At 34.4% G+C, this 15,950-nt stretch overlaps 1 protein-coding gene across 6 annotated transcripts in view; it reads right to left on the minus strand.

Moving 5' to 3' along the window:
- Positions 1-5,037: 5,037 nt before the first annotated feature.
- Positions 5,038-15,950, minus strand: part of LOC108344363 (DNA polymerase lambda) — a 37,490-nt gene continuing 26,577 nt past the window's right edge. For 3 of the 6 annotated variants that reach the window (XM_052866736.1, XM_052866739.1, XM_052866735.1), the window contains 6 exons: positions 11,613-11,701; positions 9,766-9,856; positions 7,341-7,421; positions 6,720-6,787; positions 5,461-5,545; positions 5,038-5,384 (listed from right to left, as the gene is read on the minus strand). In XM_052866736.1, coding sequence (XP_052722696.1) covers positions 5,286-5,384; positions 5,461-5,545; positions 6,720-6,787; positions 7,341-7,421; positions 9,766-9,856; positions 11,613-11,701 — 513 coding nt within the window. In that variant the 3' untranslated portion in view covers positions 5,038-5,285. Of the gene's footprint in view, positions 5,385-5,460; positions 5,546-6,719; positions 6,788-7,340; positions 7,426-9,765; positions 9,857-11,612; positions 11,702-15,950 lie in introns of those variants that run through there. The other 3 variants (XM_052866738.1, XM_052866737.1, XR_008244674.1) reach the window with 2 other exon arrangements.

Consider the following 15,950-nt stretch of genomic DNA (forward strand, 5'->3'; position numbering starts at 1 on the left):
TTTTCCTACTCTTTTACTTTGAATTTATAATTAGTTTGTTATTATATATTTGTGCGTGTAGTTTTTGAATTTTATTTTTCAGACTCTATTCATCCCCTTCGCCCCTTCTAGAGCCACATCACACTAATAAAGCTAACCCAAGTTTTCTCCCGGTGAACTTAATAGGAATTTCAACTTAAAACATGCATAAAACAAATATGTGAAAATAGGTTGATTCTCTATCTCTTCCTTAGTTAAATTTTTCATCATCTACATGTAAAGTCCTACTCTTTTCTTTCACCTTTGTACTTAAGCAAATAAATATATAAGTTAGAATTAATCAACCTAACATTAATTAAGAGAGTAATCAAAACTCATAGGGTATACTTCATAGGTGAACGATTTTGAAATGATTAATCACACAATCCAATATTTCTCTTAACTAATAGAATTTAACTCTATAATCTTAGTTTGTATCTGAATCTTCTACTTATCCATTTTCTATTTTTGTTCAAGCATTTATTCTTTTTTTCTTCATCTAGGTCTTGGAATTTATAATCACATTGTAGAATATGACCATTGATGTATTTCTTTCTCTAAATATTTTTTCTTTTCAATATTTTCATCTACAAGATTCTTGATTATCATTATAGTATTTTCATCTTCAATTTATCTATTCCTTGCTTTCTTGTATTTCTTTAATTTAAATTTCTTCATTCTTCAATTCATACAGTATGGTTGTGACTTTGAATGTAATCTTAGGATATCTTGTTGGGAATTCAAGTGTGATTCTAAGTCCCACATTGGATAGAAATGAGAAAGTAGAGCAGTATATAAAGGTTAAAGACCTATTAACCTATTGCCTTAAGGTTTTGGGTAGAGAGTGTGTCAATCCCTTATGTGGTTGAGCTCCAATGTTATTGGTGTTTGTATTTCCCCGATGAACCTCCTCCTTGATAGACACAACAGTGGTATTATAATCGACGGTTTGTCTTGGTGACCAACTCAAAGGAGTATAATGGTCCCTATACCAAAAGTCTTCCTAACAAAGGGTATTCAGGTAAGCAAGTCCCGTTAAGATGAACGATCCTTGGAAAGGGCTACTCGTGGTTGTGGTTGGTTGGGAATGCTTCCGCTGGAGGGAAAGTGTACCTATGTGGAAGGAACTCACCCTTGAGGGGGAGATTGTTGGGAATCCAAGTGTGAGTCTAAGTCCCACATTGGATAGAAATGAGAAAGTAGAGTAGTATATAAAGGTGAAAGACCCATTAACCCATTACCTTAAGGTTTTGGGTAGAGAGTGGTGTAAATCCCTTATGTGGTTGGACTCCAATATTATTAGTGTTTGTATCTCTCCGGTGAACCTCCTTCTTAATAGACTCAACATATCCTTCAAACAATTTGAAATCTTCAAAAGACTTCTTTGCAATTATTAGACGTCATTTAGAATTGCAATTCGACGTCAATTTATTATATTGTGTAAATTTTGCGAAAATGCTTGGTGCAAATGTGAAAATGTATTTTCGTATGACATCAAATTCCCTAAAATTAGACGTCAAAAGTATATAAAACGTTGAATGCCCCAACGTTAAAAGGTTAGTGAATTCAATAAAAATTTGAGCGGGAGATTGAAAATTCATTCACTTTATCTTAGCGCGCGATACCCTCTTCTCTGCTAAACTTTTCTGGAACGAAGTTTGACGATCATCACATCTAATCTTTCTTTTCTTTGTTACAAATGCATGTTAATTAACTACTTTATGTGTGATTTTTGTTTGTTTTGACCGATTATTTTCGTGTTTTTGTCGTTCATAGACACATTCTGCTTTCTCTCTCATTGGTGAAAACACTTTATTCCGACGAACCCACCTTTTGAAGGTTAGTTTTCGTTTTCGTTTTGAAGAACTTATTTGTTGAACATGTTTGTTGTTGTTTTTTTGTTGAACTTGTTTGTTGTTGTTGTTCGATTAAACCTGTTTGTTGTTGTTGTTCGATTGAACCTGTTTGTTGTTGTTGTTTGATTGGACTTGTTTGTTGTTTGTTATTGTTGCTTGTTGTTGATACTACACTTGACGTTCATAGTTCGTTCATGCTGTATAAAATACCAAAAGCTGAAATTTGTTGTTTTTTCTGCTTTTCAAGTATTGTAAAGTTGTAAAAAAGGATCACAATTAATTAAAAAACAAAAAAAATAATTGATTAACGTCGAATATTGGCAAAATTCGATGTTAATTTGTTTGACTTCGAATTGTTCTAGGTTTGACGTCAATTTAACGTCTCCCGATATGACGTCGACCTCGAATTCGACGTGAAAGACCAAAAAATAATGACGTTATATGGTGTTTTTGTACTAGTACATCTAGTTAACTTCTTTCGTCTTGTCAACATGCCTTAGTAGTTTTAACTCGTCTAGTGACCTTCTTTGGTTTTTCTTGTCTATTCTTTTTTCCCGACTTGTTTCGTTTGAATTTTATATTTCATTTGTTCTACGAATTTTTCTTGTGATAAAGCTTCCTTTGAAACTCATGAACAAACAATAGATCATTAAATATATAGTCAAATAAAATCATAACTTACGTTAGTTAGGCCATTAGACAACATCTAAAATGAGTTCTGTAATTGATACTTACATAGTTTAGTGATGACGAGGTCTAGTTAGTCCTTTTATGCGTGTATTCTACTTATTTATTTGGTTAAACTTACACTTTAACGAGAATGATTTTTGCTTATATCATTATGGATTTTGTTATCATCAAATTGCTTTATCATATTAGTGTCTAATAGGGTTTATAGCATTTGGTTCTAACAAAATATACTTTGTGCGAATAAAAAAAACAACACATTTATTACACACAAACTCAATTAACTATGAAACCAAGAAGGTTTGTAGAAGGTCACTCGAGAGTGATGAGGTGAGATGGATGGTGATGGATGAAGTAATTGATCCATGATGGAAGTTGCAGTGGTGCTTGCCTATAATAGCAGTTCTAAATGATTAATTTTGTTGCTTAGAAACCCAAAGCTTAAGCTTTGCTTAGTTGATCCACATTAACCACTTCAGTAGCAAACTGCATAACAAAGTTAGCTTCATGTTGACATATTTCAATAATATTTGGTGTAAATATTTAAGGGATTAAAGATTTGTTTTAAGTTCATAGAATAAAGCATTATCTCATTTCAAAAAGTCCTTTGAATCTGCACTGAATAATAACCAAATCAACAACTTTCATGTGCAAAAAATCTAACTTATCAAATGATCCAATGTGTTACAAACACGTTAAAAGATGTGTAAACAAGGTTCTCAAAATGATACATATAAACTGAAACCATCAGACAAGTCTTAATAGACAAGTTCATCAGACGATTCCATCATATGACATTATTAAACAAGTCACTTAGACGAGTTCATCAATTGGTTAGACGATTCTAGGAAGTAGATAAGTCTAGCTAAGCACACCAGAAGAATCCAACAAGGTACTTACCATATGACTTCAACAATACATTGATTAGATGATATGTTGAATAGACAACTTCAATAACACACTGCCTAAACGACTTTCTTCTCTGGCTTCAAGAATACTATATTTTCTTTATCAAGCTTATAACCTTAACCATTGGAAAATATCAATTGCATTGTCTATAAGACATTAGACAATTCAATGTTATATCATCTATAAGCACTTTATGAGCTTGATTTCACTTCTCCTCAATAAATCACATGTTAGAACGCTCAAGAAACATTTATGCACTAAATAATATTATCAAAACTCAGCTTTTAAATGTTTTTATCAAATCATCTATGGAATTTCAAAAGACTAAGTTATCTAATTAAACTCTTCTAGCTAAAGCGTATAGTGATTTTTGTCTACCTAGAATACATATCTAATAATGTCTAAAAAGTTAAATTTAGTATATGATTTAACTTAAAGCTCATTTTATCTCAATTGGTCAAATACCAGATAAAACAATAAATTTAAACTCAATTATATCTAAAGATAAGTAATCGTAAGTATTCTAAAATATACAAAACATGCACTCATTAACAAGACTATTTCAAGCTGCACCATCTGTAAAACAAATTTTGTTCTGTTAAATATGTCAATCAACAAATATTATCTTTAAAAGTTTATTTCATTTTCTTAAATCATTATGTCAATAGCAACTGAGTATAGTAGAATCTGGTAAGGTCAATTTAGACGGGAGATTTTGAAAATAAGAAGGTTAAATTTGAATGTAATTATATGTATAAATTTAATTTTTTTCTATAGGAATTTATAATTTTCTTGGATGCGAAAGAAACCAATTTGGAAACAGATAGAACCTAATTACAATATTAATAATAGAGCGTCTATAAATTACTTTCTATACAAATTAGTTCTAATTTATAGAAAAGTAAATTTCATATTTGTATTTTAGTTTGTCGTAGAAGTCTTTTCAGAAAAAAAACATTTCGAAATATACTGTTAACCCATTTCATTTGTTTAGAAAAACATTTAGTTTTTTTCTTACAAAATGTATAGTCACGAATTATACATAAGAAAGCAACCCAGAAGACTCTTCATTCCGGTAATATTTCCCATATGCTAAAGGTTGCTGAGGAAAAATAATTCTCTCAAAGCTGTATAAGATAAAGCTTACATCCTATGGAGAGTTCCACCACCGAAGCATTGTAGGTCGAATAGCATCATTTTTATGGGAATGAATACATTTTGGGGAAGGGATACATTAAAATTACGTCCAAATAATATGGTGTAACAAAGTCAGTCGTATAATTTAGTTTGGTTATGAGCAGCGAATATGTAATTTAGTTCTTAAATTGACCCATATATGAATGAAATGTTACTGATTTGATCACTATCTTATTCATAACTTGTATCCATTCATGTAGCACATTTTTAATTTGATCTCTTGGTAAAGACCAAATTAAAGATTGAGTTAATGTAAAAGGAGATAACGGTTGCAGAGATAACACGTTACAGAGAAACCAGTTTAATAAATTTCGTATAAATATTAAATTGAAATTATGTTTAACGGTAAAACAATTTCTAAGATCAATGATTAAACTGCAGTAACGACAATTAATTTAATATATTTTAAATAAGTCCATCCAGCAAAACTGCTCTCATCTTAAGGTGCCATTGTACAAAAAGATACTGAAGTCAGAAGTGCGATTGTATCTTACAAGTGTCTATTTACAAAGCATCACCCTGAGAATAAAACTAAGGCATTTGCTAAATGTATCACCATATTCCTAAAAGTTTAATGCAGAGAGCAAGCAGAACATTTCTTTCAAATGGTGCGTATATTTAGAGATTTCTTTCATGTGGTTCAAGCCACGGAAAGTCCAGGAAATGAAATACCTCTTTTTCAGTATTAAATTTCAAACTTGCACTACCTTTTGCACCCTGAAGTGGTACAAAAGTATATATGAGAATTCAAGCAAATCATGACGCAAATGTAAACGATTCTTTTATGTCATACCCGTTTGCTGCCAGAACCATGTGTGGCTGGAAACAACCCAGTATCGTCAAGCCGGAATCCTTTAGATTCTGCTAGCAACCTCAACCTGCCCTCAAACACCCACAATAAGAAAAATTATCATAAACTTGTTAACTACGCATGACCAAGAAATGACGACCCAAGATAAACAAGACACCGAACAAGGCCCATCAAATATATAATAAGCTAAGGTTATGAAAACATTGTGCGCAAGAAAACAATAAAAAGCTAGATAGCAATAAAATAATAGGTCATGTTTCAATGAGTTATTTTGCTATAACTATGAATTTTTATTAGCACAACTGACGTTTTTTTCTTATTTAAAAATTCTTAAGAGAAGTAAATATCTTTAAAAAAATAAATAAAGTCATCCGCCACCACCATATCCATCCAACCTCGTCACTGCCATCTGCTGCCATTGCCATTGCCATAGTCGGAGTTTTAGTTTCAACAAGTGACCACACAATTTTGCTCATCACGATCAAACGATCATTGTGCCAAAGTCCAAACACATTCTCACGCACCAGTCAAAGATTTGTCCAATAGATTTTTCAATGTTGTTGGTCCTCAACGTTAAAGCTCAATGGTTGATTATTTGAGTAAGTTTCATATTTCTTTTCATGAATTTAATGAGGTACTACCTCCTACCTCCTACCTCCACTCCTGTCTAAGAAATAGAGAAACACTCAAAGTTCTTCATGGTGCTAGAATTACATGGACTTGATGAATATTCCCATATCTGTTATTAGATTTTGGATTCCACTTGTACCCAATTTTACTCCTACTTGTTCCACCCTTTTGTATGTGCCAAGTAAACCCATCAATGACACACCTCCTTCTACCGACAATTCATCTGATTTGGCATCTCAATGTGATGATCATAATTGCTCTAACAAGCTAGGAAAAGGGCGTCACAAGTGTGACCTCACAAGCTAGGCCACAGGATTTCCAGGTGTTATGCATTACACAATTGTCCTCCTCGATCTGCCAATCTGTTGTTCTTGTTCAGACGGATCCTCCCTCACAATCATCACTTAATTGGGGGACTAGATTGGAAGAGGGAGCACCGAGGCAAGTTCAACTTCGAAGAGAACGATTGAACTAATGGCTGGACATATTGGCACAGGTGGTTGCCAGCGATGAAGGAAGAAAGAAGCACACTTGGTTCAAGACATGCATGAGTGTCTGTGGCTGCTCCACTCTAGAAATAGAAAGTTTAGTGCATAGAGAATGAACTGTACCTCCTATTGAGCACATCGTTTCCTGTCCATGCTATTAGTCCAAATGCATATATGTGTCTTGGGTACACCTACAAGCACATTAAAACCAATCATTTTAAAAGGTGGCTATGCAACAATATACAACCGTAAAGAAGATGGAATTACTTCTAAACTTTTATTGCAATATCCTATGGTTGGTTATGTGATAACTTGGTAAATAATTAATAGTCACAACCAAAGTTATCAGACAATAGTCTATGTAGACTTGACCCATAAACTCAACTTATAAACTCGTAAGAGTTTACTATATATGCAAAAAAATGTATATAGTACCATACCAATTCAAAATTTCATCACCACATTTAGTGAAAATAGTAAACAATAGTTCAATAATTCTAAAATAACTTAGTTCAACACACATGACTATTATATAAGTTCAAATTACACCAAATACATAAGATCATATAATCACAAAACATAAACATCTTCAACTTTCTAGAAAAAAACAAGACTAAAATAGAAACCTTGGTCACAAGACTATCAAATAGAAAAAAAACACAACAATAAAACTAAAATACACCATGCTAAATTTCAAAGGAAAGATAAAAGGAAAACCCAATATTTTGAAGTTATGATTGTCACCTTCAAATCAATACGACGACGCAACTCCTGCCTAGGATAGGTACAAAATCCAAAGTAAGTGTCTACACCAGAATCAGAACCCTGTCTAAAGAAATAAAAATTAACAAAGAAATTACCAATGAATTAAGAAATATTGCAAAAACATCTACCAGGTAGATTAGTACAACAAAATATTGAGTGGAGATTGACTCATCAAAAGGTATATCTAGATATATTGTATTCAAATTATAGAATGATAAAGATATATGAAGTAGCGATGGGATTGAGAACTGCTATTAAAGTTTGAGAGAAAACACACAAAGTGTTAGAAACCAGGAAATCCCAACACAGTATCACCTTCTCAATTACAAAACAATGTGACTGAAAGGAATAGTATTTCTTTACAACACAAAATATTTGTTTCAGTGATGAATGAATAGTAGACTTAGGTACAATGCATAATTGAACATCAATTTTTAACCAATGACAAAGCTCATTTTTAGCAATGGTGGCCACATTCTGACTAAGATGATCAACATAGCTTTGACTTTTATGCTAAAGCTTAATGCTTGATGCCCAAGTATCATAATTACATCCATCTACTTAAGATTGAAACTCTAAAATAATTCTAGAGGGCTTAATTGATCCCTCTCACAATCTTCTATTTATAAGAATAAATTGATACACAAGTACATGATAAATAGGATAACCCTAGACACAATATAATCATGATAAATAAGGTAATCCTAGACACAATATAATCATGATAAATAGGGTAACCCTTGACACACTATAATGATGATAAAATAGGATAAATATCCTAACACATCTAATTTGTCAATGGAGAGTTTCACATTGACATAATTGATATAGATGGATGGATCACAAGTAGTAGCAACAAAAGAGTCCATAATGTAGAGAGAGAGAAAATACATGAAAAAATAATCCCCCTCAAGTTAGTGTGAACAACCCTACTCAATTATCAAAACCATGCCCTAAGAGACTGTTCCAGGTCATATGTGTGCGACTGTGAATGTGTGTGAGGGTGCATTGATGCTCTCTCTAATCAATGCAATTGTTGCGGTGTGGTGGTCGCCTGAGAAAGACGATTCTATTGGTGGGGACACCAACTTGAATGGTGGTGGCAACAGCTCTAGTGGTAGCTCTGTTAATTATTACAGTTGTGACGGCGACAAAAAACTTGTATATGGATTACCTGGAAACCCTAGATCTAGATACCATGTTGAATATAGTGCAAATTATATATAAGAGTAGTTCCCCTTATGTAGAAAATACACATAAGGTAATATAAAGAAAATATGAATTGTAACTAACATAATATATTATAACTACCAATATCTTAAAAGCATCTAACAGCTACTAACATTTCCTTATACCTTTCTATTATCTCATCTACCCTGTATTTAACAATGAATACCCACCTACATCCAACAATATTTTTTCCTTTAGGTATACCCACCAACTCTGAAGTTTTGTTCTCTTCTAAAAAATCCCATTTCAACATTCAGAGCATTTTTCTAGTTATTACTATTCAATACCTCTCCCGTAGTTTTTGGAATACTGATAGTATTTAGATGACCAAGAAAGTTTTTGTGATTACTGGATAGTTTGTCATGAGACACAAATTGTGACAATGGGTAAAAGCTCTAACACCTTTCCTTTTGAGTACATGCTCTAACACATTTAATTACTACAGTTGGAAGATCCAGATCGTCAACGGCTAGCTTATTTTGCTCTTCATTAATGTCAAATATTTAAGGTATAGGTTCATATTGATGGACTTGTGGTGATTGAATAACAGACCTTCTCTTCATGAGTATACTTGTTATTTAAGGTATAGGTTCATATTATTCTCATCTTCAATACATCAGTTTTTCCCCTAAAGATAAGGTTGAAAATAATGTGATTTTTTCATCAGAGGTGACATCAACAGACACAAAGAATCATTTTGTTGGAGGCTGGTAACATTTGTATCCCTTGTGAATGGGTAACCAATAGCTAGAATCAATCTAAGTTCCAAAGAATAATAAATCATACAAATTAAAAACTTGTTGGCACCTTCCTTATTATCCTAATAGCTGATCATTTCAAAATTTGTGTAGTACTACAAGGTAGCTTATTCAATCCTTCTAATTATTAAAATGTAAAATTTCAACCTATGAACTGTATAGCACATATGTGCAAACAAAGGCAAAATGTCACGTGTTGAGCTTAAATGCAATTTACAAGTTACATCTCAACAAACTATTACCGCTTTTCATATTTATATGCAAGCAAGCAATCGAACCCTTATCTTTGATGAGATATCAACATACAAATGGAATAATGATCTCTGGAAATATTTTATCAATGTTTTCCAGGAAAGCTTAATCAATCAACCAAATAAACACATAATTTATAGGTAACAAGAAAATGCTAAAATTACCTCTTCACTGTGAATACTGAAAATTAAATCCTCTCTTAGGAAATTCATATCCTTTAAATGTTTTACAAACTTTGGCAAAAATCCTTTGTGACTGCAAGCAATGAACAGATCTGCTTAACCTCTAACATGAAAAAAGAAGTTTCCACAAAGCAAACAATGATAAATATGTGCAGAATGTTAGTCAACTGTGTTCTCTCCTTTTAACAAAAAGAGTAAATGTAATGTCTTAGCTGTTGAATGTTACATATTTTTCCAATAATGGAGATGAAAATAAGCACGGAAGAAATTAAGGAATCCACAAAGTTTAACATAAATTGCTTTAAGAATTTAGAACACGCTTAATCATTCAATCAATCCAAGTAAAAACAGTATTAGAAGTTAATCCATGCTTCTAAAAGACTTTTTTAAGAATTTTGTTTTACCAAGAGAATATTTTGATACATTACCATTCACTATTCTATTAAAATTTAATAAGTTAGGCATATGTGAGACCCTAGAAATTAGAGGTGATAGGATATTCTAAATAATGAGACTCGTTTATTTTAATATTAAAAGTTAAAGATATAAATAGAGTTTCGATTAATGAGTTTCATTACTTAAAACATATACCATCTCTCTAATAAAACACATTCTTTGAGAATCCTCTGCCATCTCTCTTAGTTTTCTAACCCTTGGGTTATCTGTTTGAATATCAGAGAGTGTCTAAGTGATCACTGTGGCAAGGGCTTCAATTATGTCAGATCAAATCTTGCATAAGACTAAGTTAAATGTTGCTCTCCTCTCTGGTTTTGTACCTTCCTCATGCATGTGGACGGTTAGTCAATGCATGTGTTCTCCGAGTTCTTTATTGTATTCTTTGCTAATTAGTGATTTTAATGGGCTGCTCAGATCATAATTCTATGATTGTAGGTGTAAATAGAGTTTTGTGTTTGGTGAGAACGGTCTAGGTTCTATAGGACTGTTTGAGCTTTTAAAAAGGTAAGGAAAACTAACTACCTTCTGTTTTAAGTTATAATTTAAATCTCTTTTGTTTGTGTTTATTTTGATGACTGACAAATTGATTTGGATGGTGTGTTTGAACTGGTGTAATCAATTTAAAATAAATCTGTTTTAGAGTTTTTGTTAGATATATTGCGTTTTATTTTAATTAGGGAAACATAGATGTTAGATATATTACGTTTTATGTTAATTAGAAAAACTTAGATTTTTGGCATTGGTAGATATTCTTGATATTGTTTTTAACAATATCTTCTATTTACCATATTTATGTTTAGTTGCCATATATACTTGTATAATTCTTCATTATAAATATATTACCCTATATGTGTTTTAGACATAAGAGAGAACAATCTTATACCTAGTTTTACTATATTCAACATGATATCTAAGCCTAAAGTTGTTTATAGTCAATATTTGAATTTTGAATTCATTGAGAGGATTCCATTGGTTCTTGTCATAGAACACTAGTTCTAATCAAAGATTGAGATTTTTGTGACGAATTTTCATTGACTCATCAATAGGCTAGATTGTGACATCTTCATCTCTACCTTATTTCCGTGTTCTTGTCTGATTTTCTTTGTTTATTATGCTTCTTGAGGAAAACAATGCATTAGCAAATTGTAGTTAAAACTGGGATTTTGGAACCTCTATCATGGTAAGAGCACCATGGTTAGCCAATGGCAGCAGTAATAACAGCTAATGAAAATCACTCCATTATTTGAATCTTTCTGCAGCCGAAGGCTTTTCCACTCTGCTATAGCATGCTTTTACTATGATTAAGAAAAAACTCAATATATTTAAACGCAATTTTTCTTCACAAATAAAGGTTATAAGAAATCAAGCCATACCTTTGTCCATCGGGATGTGTTATTATGATATCAATGTCTCCACAGGTAGCTTTCCCACGTCTATATGATCCCCCACAGATGATAACAACCTAAATGACATAACAGCACCATGAGCAAGTTTTCAACATGATTCTTCAATGCAAACTGTAGCAGAAACAAATTGAGAGTTCTGTTCTGATTATGTGAGTTGTTAAACTTTAGGAAAGATAAAAACATTGAGTTGAAACCGTTATTGAGACAACACAGATGTATTATTTCTATCGAGAAAAAGGGATTAAAATTAATACAATAAGTAGAGGAAATTTGATATCCTTTAATAACAAAGATATTCTATATGCTCAGACTACACACTTGCATGCAGCCAAAAACTTAGTTTTTCAGGAAACCTAAGGACGAACAACTAAAGGAAAACTTACCCGCTTCAGTTCCTAAAACTGTTCGGTTCAATTTGAAGCTCACGGTGCAGGGATCGTTCCTACGGTTCCGAATGTTGAACGGAGGAGAAATGGGTGAGTAACAGTAGAGAGAAGATGGAGGTTTTCTAGAGAGAAGGTGGAGAAAAATGAAAAGTCTGATTCTGAGGAAGAAGAAGAGTGCGTGCAGGGTAGTGGAAGGGTTTTTCAGAAATCAGTTTTTGTTCAACCCACGTCCAACGGACGAGCGTATCCCCTGCCGACACCTGCACCCCCACTATTGACTTCAGAAGCTTCTAGTGTGACAAGTGGCGCTCATGCATGGATTGCAGAGTGGGTTTTAATGGTTCTGTGCAAGTGATGTGGGGTGCATTAATTGTGATTTGACAGCTGATTTGCGGTGTTAATTTTCCAGGGTCTCACATTCCTCCTAACTACAAAAATTTTCGTCCTCGAAAATCAAGGCATACAAAAATAAATAAAACCATTCTTAATAATGCATATATAATCTAGATATTCTTGATTATATATAAGATAAGTTCCTTAGTTCTATAATTATAACACTCTCAATTGAATTGAAGAATATAAGTCAGGTGGGTCTAGCTTGCTACACTAGAATCTAAAAATCAAGTGGTCATGTCTCCAAACTCTAGTTGTTTTCTTATGAAATGATCATCTACTTCAATATGCTTGATCTTCTCATGAAAGAGAGCATTAGAGGCAATGCATAATGATATCTGGTTGTCACATACACGGTGCATTGGAGAATTTTCAAGGCTGATTTCTTCTAGTGGCTTTAGCCATATGAGCTCACAAGGGACAAATGTCACTACTGCAATTGATCTTGTCTACATTTTGTTTCTTACTTTTCCATGATATTAAATTACTTCCAACAAAAACACAATACCCTGAAGTTGAGCTGACCCTAGCCAGTCTGTTAGGTTTCTTTATTCAAGGAACTGAACAGCAGCTTCTATTCTCACTCACACTCAACAGTAGAAAAGAAACTATATGTATGTTTATTTTTATTTCCTCTGTAATGTGTAGAAAGAAAAATACAAGTATACATCTCCCCCAAGGAAGCCTCCCTTCCTCCACTGGCCAAGAGGTCCAGTCTAAACCCAAAATAATATCTGATACCCTCCTCAACAACTCACCTTTTATTTTATACTCTCTCTCTCCCCCTAACAAACTAACAACCTTTCCCGCCATTTACTTCTCTCCCCTTTTATTCTTTCTTACATAAACTTGCAACTTCCTAACATTACCCGCTTCCTCAACATCAACCTTGTCCTCAAGGTTGAATTCTGGAAACTGTTGTTTGATATACTGCACTTCTTCCCAAGTAGCACTCTCCAATCCACCTTCCTACCATTGTATTAACACTTGGGTAGCTCCTTTCCTTGGTGTTGTATGGTTCGTTTTTGGAGGACTTTCATTGGTCGATACACCTGTGGATCAGCCTGCAGTTCTACTGGTAGTGTGCCTTCAACCTAATGTGCACCAATAGCAATTTTCAACTGTGAAACATGGAATAGTGGGTGTATTCTCGCTGTTTCAGGTAGCTGCAGCTTAAAAGCCACTGGTCCTACTCGTTTTTCCACCAAAAATGGTCCATAATAACGTGCTGACAATTTGGGATGTAATTTTGTAGGCATAGTAACTTGCCTATGGGGTCTGATTTTAAGGAAGACCCAACCTCTGTCCTTTATCATGGCTGCCTTTCTTTTCTTATTAGCATAATAGGTCATCTGATCCTGGGCCCTTGCGAGATGATACCACAACTGTTTCAGTGCTTCGTCACGGTTTTGCAGATCCTGAGCAACTGCTTCCACTACTGTCTTGCTTGGTATGTATCTTGTGATGGTTGGTGCTGGTCTCCCATAAACGGACTCAAAAGGTGTGCATTTAGAGGCTCCTTGGTAACTAGTGTTGTACCAATATTTTGCCCATGGCAGGACACTACTGCAAATCTTGGGCTGTTTAGAGCTGAAACAGCGTAAATATGTCTCCAACACCCTGTTTAAGACCTTGGTTTGCCCATCCGTTTATGGATGGTAAGCGATGCTCATACGAAGTTGTGTTCCCTGCAACTTGAAGAGTTCTTTCCAGAATAGGCTCATGAAAGTAGGGTCTCTATCACTCACAATAGATAGCGGAATCCCGTGAAGTCTGATCACCTCCTTCACGAAAATTTCTACTATAGATTTGGCCGTGTAGGGGTGTTTGATGGGAATAAAATGGCCATATTTACTCAGCCTATCCACTACTACCAATATCGCGTCATATCCTTGGGATTTTGGGAGTTTCACCACAAAATCCATGCTAAATTCCTCCCCTATCGCCTTAGGAATAAGAAGTGGCTAAAGAAGTCCTTGTGGAGAAGATGCTAAATACTTATGTTGTTGACAAACTAAGCAAGCAGCCACATATTCTGTTACAATGTTCTTCATGCCCACCCAATGGAGCGACTGTGTCATCCTCCTGTACATTCTATAAACTCCCGAGTGCCCTTCCGTCAACATGTTGTGAAATTCTGCTAACAGTTTAGGTATCCACTTCGATTGGGCAGAGAGGACTAGCTTCCTTTTATAATGTAATCTCTCATTCTCCATTGTGTAAGCCGAATGAGAATTTGGATCAGCTTTTAATTCCTCCATAATTTTTTTCAAACTAGCATCCCTCTCCACCTCCTCCATTAAATCTTGAAACTCTAGCCAAATCGGTCTAGATATCATTTGCAACACTTTTTCTCCCTCCTCCAATTCCTCCCCTTTCCTCGAGAGCCCATCCACCACCTTATTGGATGCCCCCGTCCTATATACAATATCAAATTCATATCCCAGCAATTTAGCCAGCCAATTCTGCCTGTTTTGGGGACCTAGTCGTGTTAAGTCCACTTTAGGATTTCAGTATTTTGTTACCTTTATTGATGACTATTCCAGATGTACTTGGTTGTTTCTCATGAAGAATCATTCTGAGTTGTTTTCTATTTTCCAATCATTTTTCAATGAAATAAAAACTCAGTTTGGGGTTTCTATTCGCACTTTACGCAGTGATAATGGCCGTGAATACCTTTCTCAACCGTTTAAACATTTTATGGCTTCTCATGGCATTCTTCACCAAACCTCATGTGCTTATACCCCTCAACAAAATGGGGTGGCTGAGCGCAAGAATAGACACCTTATTGAAACAACTCGTACACTTCTAATTCATGGTCAAGTACCCTCACGTTTTTGGGCTGATGCAGTTCTCACGACATCTTATCTTATCAACCGCAAGCCATCTTCCGTCCTAGATAACAAAATCCCTCATTCTATCTTATTTCCTCAAGACCCTCTACATCCATTACCTCTTAGAGTTTTTGGGTCTACATGTTTTGTTCATGATTTTAGTCCTGGTCTTGATAAGTTATCTCCTAGGTCTCACAAATGTATCTTCTTAGGATTTCCACGGTCACAAAAGGGCTATAAGTGTTTTTCCCCTTCCCTCAATCGTCATTTTATCTCTGCTGATGTCACTTTTGATGAATCTTCTTTTTACTTTTCACATCTATCTTCTAGTTCTGTACCTCTACCTGCTACTGTTGATATTCCTATTATATGTGATCCTCCTGGTGATGCTCCACCCATTTTGACTCCTCCTTCTTTAGACTCTCATTCACCACAGGATCGTCCTTCACTACAACCCCTTCAAGTTTATAGTCGCCACAATTGTCTCCCTCATGACTCACTTCTAGTGCCGCCTCCTGTGTCTCCTCCGGCTCCAGCAAATGATTCTGACCTGCCTATTGCCCTCCGTAAAGGTATACGCTCTACCCGTAACCCTTCCCCCCATTATACTGTTCTTAGTTACCACAGATTATCTCCATCTTTTTACACTTGTCTCTCATCCATTTCTTCTGTGTCAATTCCCAAGTCTGTGA

Source organism: Vigna angularis, chromosome 8 (assembly GCF_016808095.1).
Source record: "Vigna angularis cultivar LongXiaoDou No.4 chromosome 8, ASM1680809v1, whole genome shotgun sequence".
Lineage (NCBI taxonomy): Eukaryota > Viridiplantae > Streptophyta > Magnoliopsida > Fabales > Fabaceae > Vigna > Vigna angularis.